We start from the raw sequence: 12279 nt of genomic DNA on the forward strand, positions 1-12279 counted from the left end.
TGATGTATACATATATAACAGGCTTTTAACTTATAAAAAGGGGCTTTTCTTTCAAATTTTCAGCCATCTTCTAGAATAAAAGAGCATCGAAGAAAGGTAGCACTGGAAGGGTAGAGTAATGATCATGTCAGCATTTTTTAAAAAATATATTGAATTAGTCAATTCAAATTAATTGTAAAATCATCCATAACTGTAGTCAAAACAACAATTTATTTTGATCAAAGAATCATTGTATAAGAATCGTCGTATGCTCCGGAAGATAGATTATTACGGGCCATACTTGGCATTCAAGTATCCACTTCAAAGGAAACTTGTTATATATATATATATTCGTTTTTGCCTTTAACTTTTCATAATCCTTAGCTCTTTTTTCGTGAGCACACACACATGGAGAACATGGTTTCTGTCACTACAAGAGGACCACATGGTTTATATATTCTTACTTTATTCTTTTTTATTATTGATCATTGTTTGTTAATTATATATGCTGATCTCTGGGAACCATGGGTTCAGTTTGTTTGCTTTTTTTTTTCTTTTCTCAAATTCTTTTCTGGCAAGGTTAACTTAGAGAGATACCTCAACAAGTCCTTTATAGAAAGGAGAAATATTAAAAGGGATGGCCTAGAATTTGACAACAGGATCTATTCCTTGCTCCTTTCTCATGTGCATCTATGCAAAGCTCTTTTGTCTGCTAAGACGAGAGAGAGAGAGAGAGAGAGAGAGAGAGAGAGAGAGAGAATTGAATTGAATTTGAGAAGGTTCTTGGTTTTGTTGTTTTATGCAGCAAAGTATTTTCAGATTGCTTCAGAACCAAATAGCAAACCAAGTTTACCATTTCAACTGCAACCAAACAGAAGACATATACAAAAATAGTTTTGCTGTCAACATCTCCAGACAGTCTATAGAATAGTAGCTGCCCTCGTGAAAAGCATGCCGACCACTAAAACTTATATCTCATTATTATGAAAGAAATATGAAACATATGTGTCACCAATATGAAGCATATGTTACCAAAAGTTTTGAGGCAGACAGGGAGATGTCACCAAAAGTCCACCTCTGCTGCTTGCCCATAGACCACAACATTTTCAGAGCTGTTGTTATTAATGTCCAGGGAAATTATTTGGAACATGTTTCTTTCTTTCTGTTGAGAGATCAACTTGAAAATAGGTTTCAAAAGTGTTTCTCGGTGCAGAAGGCTTTCCTTCCAACAATCTAAGAGAATAACAAATTTACCTTGATTTTGGGAACAAAATTGCCCATCATACAAATTCACAATTCAGAAAGGAAAAACATGAAAGAGAGGATGAAATGCCTAAAGAAGACAATCGAATTTAAATGTACAATCTATATGTGACTTCCCTTAATCCCTTGGGTCACATTTGGTGGCTCGAACTCGATTGAATTGGATAACTCGCTCAATTCAAGGTATGTCCAAGGAACAAATAGAGGCCAATTTTCAGAATTTGTCCAAGTAGAAGATGGATTAGCAAGAATCCAGCACATTATATAACACTGGTATCCAGTAAAAATAAGAGTCATTATGATATATATAAAAAAATTATGGTAAGATTCATACGAGGAGCAAATAACAAAAGGGAAAAACAACGAAACTAGCATTTAAAAAACAAAACAAATCTATGAGCTTCTTGATAACCAACAATTTTAGAGTCGGTTAAACTTACAAATGTAATCGACCTTGCAAGAATACTTAGGACAGAATATGTATGCTATAAACAATCATAGAAATTTTGCTCCCCTACTTGGTCATTAGGTAGTTATTTTTTCTACTTCTAGCTAGCAATGCTATTCCTTTTCAGGATCCCCTGGCTGTATATCAAAACCTCTGAAGAAACTTTTAAATGGGTTCTTCACTTACTATACCTATGGACTATGTTAATTGCAATTCTCCTGCTACCCAACCGATGACAATGACTGTAAGGAGTTGGATTCCCCGGAAAATGCTGCAATCAACTTTTCCTTCGTCAATGGCTCGGATCCCTGAGATTTTATGACAAACGTATGACACACAGTATCGTTTGCTGCGCAGCAAAGTTTTGACTCGAGAACGGTGATTTGTGCCTCTTTGAATGCTTGGATGACTCTTGATGCAGGGTGGGAATCCAAAGGGCAGCTCACCCTTACAACAACCTCATCATGCACAGCTTGAATATCAACATCAGGTGCCTGGCTCTGGTTTTCCATACTGATACCTGGATTTGCCCCCAAAGCTGACGCATCTCTTGAAGTGCCCCCGAGGTTCTCCCTATCTGCTTCCATCACCTTAAGCTTCGCCTGGAGCTCATTGATGTAAGCAATGGCATCTCCCAACAAGGATGCTTTGTCCATCTTGGATATGTTGGGTACAACAGCTCGTAAAGCATAAAACCGCTGGTTCAGCTTCTCACGCCGCTGCCTCTCTGCCTCCACATGATTGAGGGGTTCTTCTCTTCCATTTGCAGGCTTCCTGCCCCGTTTTCGCGGCCTCCTTTCATCAGCTGTGCCTGGCCGCTCTTCCTTGCATGGAGCTTCCGCATCTGAGTTCTCAGAATCAGCACCAACGGGTCGGGCAACCACAGAAGGCCTTGAAGTGGCCCCTGAAAAGTCAATTTGCATGGTTACCTGCTTCTGTGGTTGATAATGGTTAAGACGAAAATCATCCCTGACCCCATTAACAAGCTCCTGTATATTATTCACAGGACTTTGAGAAGCATATATCTCAGTTGGGCTCCCCTGTTTTGCATCATGAATATGCGGCCAACTTGAACCTTGAATACCATTTCGAGGACTTGAAAATGCAATCCTGTTCCCATTTGAGTACACATCCCACGGCCTCTCCTCCACCTTTCTAACGGCAAGTTTCTCTCTATAACGAGGCCGGCCTGAGTTCCCTGAGTTCAAATCTTGCCCAAAAATTTTGGGAACTCCTTCCCCTCTCTCCACAAGGCTCAAATTAGTTAGCTGGGCATTTTCATCTCTCCTCTTTCCCATCACCGGGAACCCTGTCAGGGGCTTAGACTTCATGAGCGAGGACTGAGTCGAAAACAGTGACCTTATGGAGTGCAACAACTCTAAACTCTCCCCTACACATCTCACTGAACCCAATTCAACGACACCCACATCTGTTGGGACTAAAACAATTGTCTGAACTCCAGCAGACTTAGCAAGAAACGATCGAACACAATAATCTGACCCCGATTTCAACAAGTCCGAGAGCCAGACATGCTTCCCGGACGCAAAGCACTTGCCAGGGCCCCCTTCTCCTCTTGGAAACGAAAAATACATAGAAGCAAGCAAGAACATCTCTGTATCAGTGACCCGGTCTAATCCAAGAGCACCATTATACTCATCTGAGCTCCCAAACAAAGTGTGCAACTTCTGAAGCACTATCTTCCTCATCGTCTGCTGGGTCTCATCCTCAAGCCTAAGATTGAGATTTCTTGTGGCTTCAGACTCTTCACCTTCCTTGGGCTCTCTACAAGAACCATCCCCCCAACACAAAGCCCAATCACCAGACTTGGACCTTGAAATTTGCCAGAAAATTGCATAATTCCAGCTAAAATTTGAAGCATGCGGAGGCTCCACAAGATCCGAGAGCTTATTGTGCAAATTTTCATCAGTCCCTATACCCATGCACGAATTCTCATTCGAAGAAACCGAGCTCGATATCAAGTAATCGAAAGCTCGAGTGCCTAAAACTGCAGCAACCATAGCCTTATCTCCATCATTCCAAACCCCACCTCCTAAACCCATCTCAATCTTCATCTATAAAATCCAGAAAATCAATTACCCAACAAATATCAAACTTGAAATTTCAATACCCACATCAAATCTCAGCCCCAAATAGCTGAAACTTTATACTTTCAACCAAATCAAATACACCCAGCAAGCATGGCTACAATTTCAGATCTCAAATAACCATAATTTCAAGCCACAAAGAAAACCCAGAAACAAAATAAATCCAGAAAACACAAGGGTCAAGAGAAAACTATACACACCAGTTTTGGCATACAAAATGGGATCATGAGGAATTGATTGGATAAGGCAGCAAAGCAAGAAGAGTCCTTCTTTGGCACTGGAACCATTCCCGGGAAAGTGAGAGTTTCAACTTAGGGACAGACTTCTTTTTTTCCCGGAAAACAAACAGCCAGTTATTTCACGAGCAATAATGAGAGCCCAGAAATTAAAAAACCATAAAAAGCTTTGGCCTTTGCTTTGTTTAAAGCGAAAGTATGGAGGTTAGAGGAACTGGGTTTTGTTTGTGTTCGTTCTTTGTTGTTGGGCTCTCCTAAATCCTAACTGCATGAGTGTACTCTGGTTAAAAAGCTTAAACTCTGATTTAGGGTTAATTCTGAACCGTGGTTAAACTCCTCAGGTTGGTTTGGTTTGGTTTGGGGTCGAGGAGGTCGGCAAAGATTCTGTGTGGGTGTGTTTTTTTGCCGAATGAGGGGAAGGCACCTGAGAGAGAGCCTTAAAGCTACGAACTTTTTAAATAATTATCTCATGGGATTTATAGTAAGTCATGACTTTTCTTTTTTAGGTAAATTACAACCTGCGACTGACATTAGTTTCTTTATTTTTAGGGGCTTGATCCTTTTTTCTTTTTTCTTTTTTCTTTTTTCTTTTTTACGAAAAAAAATGTAAAACTATCGTATACGTGTAATCACCGGCAAAATAGACGCGGGAAGTAAACTCAAGAACAAAACGATATACCGTCATAAAATTTGTTATACATGCAATTACCAACAAGTTATATGTATCAAATAAATTCGAGTGAACGTTTTAGTTTACACCTTTAGAACTTTTTACGTATTTGTTTCACTATTAGCATTCTTGACTCATGGTCTAGTGTCATGAAATTCTCGTATGAAACTAAGAACATTGAACTTGACTTATTTTATATTTGTTATTGACTTCATTGTCTCGTGATAAATTCCTTCTACCGACAAACAAACAATATCTATAAAATATACTTGGTTCGAAACTAAGTAGTTTGAGCTTAACACTCTTGCAAGTGGGGCTTAATCGAGTTTAAGGTATATTTACGAATAAGTTTAGCATAAAAGATTACAAACTAGTCACCCTTGGTCACTGAGTCAAAAGAAGAACCATTACGTTACATTCCTTTACCTTTGGTTAAGGAACATGACAGATTATATGGTACCTTTGTTAAGGAAATTGCTTTAATGCTCCATCTTTTGAGATTTGAACTCGTTTCTTTTTATACTTTTTTCAAATAAGATTTATGCATATATGAAATAATAATAATAATAATAATAATAATCAGTAAATAACCCACTAGTGTAGTGGTTTGGAATAATTACTTATTCAGAAAATATCATTTGTTCGAGTCCTAATATCTGTGTGAATAGCGTGTGTGAGTTTAGTATACTATTACTTATTTCAATAAGAGAAGTCCTAAAAGCTCATTAACATAACAAAAACGCGTCTACCTTATCAAAATAAATTAATTAATTGAATGATTAAACTATAGGAATTAAAATAGATCTCCGAATCAAAATCCTTTTTCACTAGACTACTCAATCATTAATTGTGTGAATTTTGATACACATACTTGCGGGTGACTTTTTTAAAAGGAACCAAAATAGGAAAAGGATAAAAAGATAAATGTGGTGAGAGATGACTATGTTGTCTCCTCCGATGCCATTAAATTATCTTCATTCATGTGCCTAATAGTTCTTGGTAGGATCCACCCAAAAAGTAAAACGAGGTTGACCCGTGTGGGTCCCCAAAACATAAACAACCATAGATTAATTAGTAAATTGAGTTTAGACTTATAAAATTCATTTTTAATCACTTACACCACCTCTCTTTATTTTTGTATTTAAAATATCCACTTTTTTTCAAATAAAACCCGATGATTGTGATTCAACTAAACAAGTTACCTAATCTAACTTAAATATGATTTATTACATTTTTTGGATTCCAAAACTACCCCTATTTACAAGTTAACGTGTTATGTGGTAGGTGTATTAAGTCTTGGTTCCTGAATTTATTGTTTTGATTTTCTCCCACCGAATTAGCCTACAATTCAATACCTTTTTTTGTTTGTTTTTGTGTAACTGCAATTCAATACTCTTTACCAACAGGAGTTGGTCCAAGTGGAAGGGCCTTGGATCCTTTAAACAAGAGGTCCTGGGTTCGATCCCAGGCGCTTGCGAATATAGCAGACTTTGTTAGGAGAGGTCCCCACTTTGCGCCCGACAGTACCTCGAGGGTTAGTCCCCGCAATCGCACGGGGTATACCTTGGTTTTCACAAAAAAAAAAAAAAAAATTCAATACTCTTTATGCATAAGTTTTTAAATACATAATGTACCTTAGGTAACTATGTAGGTACATGTCAGAGAGGTAAATTATTTTATTTAGAAATGAGCACCATTGTAGGAAAAGAATCAATTTACAGTTGCAAACGAATGAATTAATGAAGGTTAATGGCACAAATTGTAATTTAATTGATAATATTAGGATAAATATTATCTTAAATGATAGCATATTTTAAATTTGAGTTTATCTTAAACATTTAGAAATAGTTAAATTTATATATAGCAAATAAGAATTGCATGAGTATTTCCCTTAAGAAGGAAACACAATCCAACGGTGTTTCCATTTGATTGTGTTTCATCGTTGGCCATCATGATGTTGAAAGTGAAACGAGAAAGAGATGAAAACCAATCCTAAAAAACCCAAAATAATTTGATAAGTTTGAGGTTAGAAGCTTAATGAATATTAAAAGTAGGATTATGAGGCATGATAATGCCGATGGTGGCCCTTAATTGAGTAGAATCAAAGGCACATGAAAGTTGAAAGCGATTCTTAGCTAAAGGCTTTCTTTTTTTCTTTGTTTTTTCTTCTTTCTTGAGCAATAATCCTAAGAATAATGGGGCATGCCCGAAAGCAATTGAATATTGTTTACACTTATCTTATCCTTATCATATTTAAATTTATTATTCATAAGTTTTAATTTCGTTAGATAAATTTTTTATTAATTAGGTACGTAACATTGACATGTATGCCTATGTCATTATGGTTTTAATTGATAAGTTAACAACTTAAGATATTTATAAGAATTTGGTGCGTCATATTGTTAATACAAGCAATATTGACAAAGGAGGAAATAGAGATTCCCAAATTTACACGTTTCACGCACTCTCAAACGAGTGGGTTACTTTATCCCACGAGAATATCAATTCAGGAATCAACGATTGGTCTGTGTAAGAGGCAGCATTTATAAATTTTTATACTTGATTAATAAAAATGTTTGGATATTTATATGAATTATGTATGGAAAGTATACATAATGTTAAAAAAGAAAAAGTGTGCCCTACAAGGAGAAGGCCAATTATGGACACTTACTATATAGGATATTTCTATAAATGTATCGGTTGCAAGTTGCAAGTTGCAAGAACATGAGGACCACAAATTGATGAGCTGAAAGCTATGTTGGCTTATGTTGTAATCCAACCCAATTTTAACGTTAAACGCTACCGTTAAGATTGTGTTATATTTTCTAGTTATTGTAATTCTATTTTCGTTTTTAGCTGGAAAAAACAAAAACAAAAACAGAAACAGTAAAAATAATAAATAGCCCAAAACGCACAGTAGCAGCACACGGTTTTGGTGTGCGTCTGAGTCGGTTTCAGCACACGTGAGAAACGCTATCGTTACAAACTGTCACACTGCCGGGCCGCACAAGGCGACAATAAGGTCGACATGGCTGGGGCCCACGTGAAGTGAAAGGTCATGAAAGTCCCATAACGACCTTTGTTCATGTGCGGTTTAACTGAGGGTATTTTGGTCTATTTTCATGGCGGGTGATACTGTATTGATATACCGCGTGATGCGACGACCGACGTCAGAGGCGACGCGGTTCACGTGCTCGTAAAGAGGCGGGGGGTAGGTTGGGAAGTGAGCCATATGGGACTTTTGAGCCAATAGGTGGGGGCCACGCTAGGGCTGGTCAGAGGGTCCACGACCGAGACACTGTACGCGATCACAGCCCTACCACCGGCTTCGACTTTGGCTGAGAGGGAATGAATGGCTGTAGGGCTTCACAAATTATATTTGTGAGAGATTCTGTTTGGTTTTGCAAAAGTCCAAGGCTGAAAACGCGTTTAGCCACGGTCACGCCACGTGGTGGACCATCTCCCATTGATTTTTACCCTTTTTTTTGTGGGGTTTTACCTTTTTTACCCTCATAAATCATCACACGCGATACGGTTGAAGAAAATGGTGTCACACATCTCTTGTGTGTCATGTCCTGTGTCACGTGTCACTTTCGCAATCAATTGTTTCTAGAGATATTTTTAGCCAATTTTTTCAAAAGTGAATGGAAATAAGTTTCACATTCTTTCTTTCTTTTGCATTGTTTTTAAAAATTTGTACAATTTTAGAACGTACTAACATCATTTTCATTTTATATTACACTCAACGTTTTTATACAGAAATTCTTCTATGTGAATGTTCAAACGTTATTATCGTACGAACATCATATATTTTTTAAAGATATTTAGTCATATACCCATTCTTAGCACTAAAACTATAAATAAACCCTACACCATTTAATTTAGGGAGTTTCACTAAAATACCCAAAATGGGGGCTGAAATTATAAAAATACCCAACACCCAAAACACTTTATAAACATACCCAAAACTCATCATTATACACACTCAAAACCCATTTATAAACATACCCAAAACTCATCATTACACACATACCCAAAACCCATTTTGGGTATGTTTCTATGTTTAAATAGTGCTTGGGTATTTTTAGAAATACATGTCTAGGATTGAGTATTTTTATAAATATCTATTTAATCTATTTACTTTGATGCCCTATTGAGTTTTTTGGGCTTTTTTATGAGGTTTTGGGGTTGGGTTTGTTTTAAGAAATCAATGACAGTTTTGTAATTTAAAAGAAGTTAAAAGCCGTTTTGTTATGTTGTAAATTGGCTTTAGGTGTGTTTCTAAAGTCCATTTCATATAGGTATTTTTTTATAATTTGGGCTCTTACATTGGGTATAATAGTGAATCTCCATATTTTTTATTATCTCACCCTACTTTCTTATCTGTTTACAATAGTATCCGCATGATAATAATATGTGGACATCTAGATGAGAGAATAACTTATTTATATATATAATATGCAAATAAAAGTCAAGACTCCGTAATTTTTGAATTATAACACAAACGTGTAGATAAGCGCAAATAAGAATAAAATGTTTTACGGTTTACAGAGAACCAAAACTCTGACCGAACCAAACCAATACAATTTGCTTTAGTTTTGAGACCATTTAACTTTTAATCATCGCCAAGCTATGTTGCAGAGTTGGCAGTTCCAATTTGCTGGCTCACCCATTCTAAAATGTGAGTTGGGTCATGTGGTCCATGCGAAGGCTCGAGCCACGTGTCTCTTTAGACCAGAGGGCACACCGTGAGGCTGCTTTCACATAGTAGCCTCACAACAGTCGCGGGATAACGGGTCAGTGCCTGCCAACCCACATTTGCATGATGGGTTGAGATGAATCACCAATTTTTTTTTAAAAAAACTTTTAAATTATCAAAACTAAAGGTCAAGGGGGTCTAGTCCAATGAAAATGGACTTTGATTTGAATACCAATGGTTTCATGTGTTTTTTTTTTTTTGTCTGAACCACGAGGTGGTCCTGTATGGGCCCCAACTATGGGTGACACCTTTAAGCCTTAACCACAACCCAGACTAATCCCTGCTCACACCGGGTCGGCCCGTAAAGGGTAAAGTGCTGGCCAAAGTGGTGACTCCATACGAGAGTATGGATCGAACCTCTGACCTCTCTTAAAGAATGAAAGTGCTGAACCACTTACACCAACCACCTTGGTTAATACCAATGGTTTCATGTTCAAATCTCCATGACACCTTCATAGTGCATGTAAGAAATCTCATTTCCCTTGAGTAATAAAAGAGAATGTGATATACAAATAGATAGATAAAATTGAACTGTGAAATTGTTGTTTCATTATCGATACCGAAGATTGAGTGAGTCAATATTCTTTTCTTTTAGTAGTAGTATCTGATTCATTTTCACTCGCTTGTGAAATCTTTGTGTCACTTTCGTTATGCTCATAACAACTGACGAAAACAAGAGGTTAAGAAAATTGTTTAAGATCATTAATCAATATAAGTTTTGCTAATCATATTATTACACCGTTACACTTACACAAAGTGAGGTTAAGAAAATGTTTTTTATATGAAGAATATGGTAAGCCATTGTCGTGGACATGGTCAAAGGCTAGCTTGCTTGGTCTCGTCTCGCGCACCTAACTAAAAGGCAACGAAAGGTAAAAGGTGCAAAGCACGTGGGTTGATTGAATGGGAATTGGCCATGGCTGTGTGCTGTCTGAGATCGTAACGTAATTGAAGGCTCTGCACGTGTACAACATGCACACATTTAACTTCGCACGTTCTGCTTGTGTCTGCCTACTCTCCATCTATCTAGCTTTAGATCGCTATGCCCTCTCAATTGAAATCGTTTTACTACCTTGAACCGGATATGCATACGTGAGTTAGATCAGTTGGTGAAGAACGCTCATTTTCTTGCACTCGAGTTCGATATTCTTATGTACATTAGAATTGTTTAGAATTCTGATTTGTATAAAAAATAAAAAATAAAAACTTTTGTTTCATATGCCTTTTGAGTTTGTATTGGGGTTGGAGGAACATGCAGCCATATAAATATATTGTTTATTGAGTTTGATTAGGTCGCGAGACTACTTCCCATTTTTGCATGTGACATCTAGATCCAGCTACCCCAACTTTAAATATACCAGAAAAATGTTAGGCATGTTGTCTCCCAATAATTTGCACTTGGGCATATATGTTGCCAATTGTTATAATCAAAGACAAAAACACACACAGTTTGTATTTAATTTGTATTTGACGCTGGATTTTGATCACAATGTCTGTTTTTGTCTCAGTTCATCAATTTCTCATCCTTTAAGCCAAAATTTATCTTTGGAGTTTTTCATGTTTTGTCTGTTGAAAACAACTACATATATGAACCCTAAATCCGATTGAGTCATAGCATTAAGACATAAATGAACCCCAAAAACCAAAACTCTGAGTGAGCAGATAGATAAATCCATCCACTAGCCATTAAAACACAACCTAGTTTGACACATCAAAGCTCAGCTGTTTCTGATGGTGTGTATATCCTATTTAGACCTTATCCATTTTATCTTATTATACGTCCGGTTTTAACGTTTGTCAAACTTCCGCAACATTGATAAAATTTCAACAAGAAAATAAAAAAATATTAAAATTATTTAACACGTATCAAAATCACATTACTTGTAAGGAGGAGCTTCTCCTCAATCGTAAGGAACCAAGCTTTTTCATTATATTTTTACTTTTATTCTTCTCTTGAAAAGAAAAAAAAAACCTAAAAAGGAGGTGTGATTTATGGGCCTTTTGAACCGGCCTCATAGGCCTATGGGTTGCATTAGATCGAACTCAGCCCTCTCTTTTTGGCTGGGCTGAATAAGAGGCAGCCTTAAGGTCCATCATTTTTATTGTTTTCTTTCTGGGAATGGGAGGCTGCTCAGCTTTCACTGCTCTATCCCTTCTCCTGATGATATATATATATATATATATATCTCTCTCTTTGTGTAAACTTACTTCATCATATACAAAAACAAGCAATAAATTACTTTAAATTAATCTAATATACGGGAAGAGGGATTCGACTTGAGTACAAGGTGGGCCGGCTCACTGCCTTAACCAAATTGGTCTAACCCACATTTTAGACTTAAGGACCCAAGAATAAATCTGTGCAGACGGAGATTTTTTGAAAATTAGATGCAGTTACTAATTCATGATTTGACATGTACATTCTCAATTCTATGAGAATTATTATGAAAGCCTTCCATTTGCTTATTTTTTATATAAGTTTTATCTTCCCAAAATGTATCATAATTTTTGGCATAATTCTTCTTATGATGACCAATTCAACCTCTGATAATAAATAAATAAAAGATATACATTGGTTAAATTTCGTCTCTTCAACAAGTTTAATAATCCTAAAGCGGACAATTTCTACTACAATATAAAATCCCTTGAAATCTAGAGATGTGGAGTAATGTACAATGACCATACTATCCTCGATTCTTTCTATACTTTTGCTAGAATAGTTGGAATATATTGGACATTTCATTGACACTTCTTTATTTATTTATTTTTATAAAATATTGACGTTAACCCCATTTCATACAAGTTTTTCAACGCATTTA

General features: G+C 36.6%; 1 protein-coding gene across 1 annotated transcript; it reads right to left on the reverse strand.

The window, feature by feature from the left end:
* Positions 1-1616: 1616 nt before the first annotated feature.
* Positions 1617-4395, reverse strand: AIB (ABA-inducible BHLH-type transcription factor). Its single transcript, XM_021959322.2, has 2 exons — positions 3996-4395; positions 1617-3762 (listed from the first exon to the last, which is right to left on the reverse strand). The coding sequence occupies exons 1-2, from the start codon at positions 4080-4082 to the stop codon at positions 1912-1914; spliced, it is 1938 nt and encodes a 645-aa protein (XP_021815014.2). The 5' UTR covers positions 4083-4395; the 3' UTR covers positions 1617-1911.
* Between the last annotated feature and the right edge of the window lie 7884 nt (positions 4396-12279).

Source organism: Prunus avium, chromosome 2 (assembly GCF_965620075.1).
Source record: "Prunus avium chromosome 2, drPruAviu1.hap1.1, whole genome shotgun sequence".
Taxonomy (NCBI): Eukaryota; Viridiplantae; Streptophyta; class Magnoliopsida; order Rosales; family Rosaceae; genus Prunus; species Prunus avium.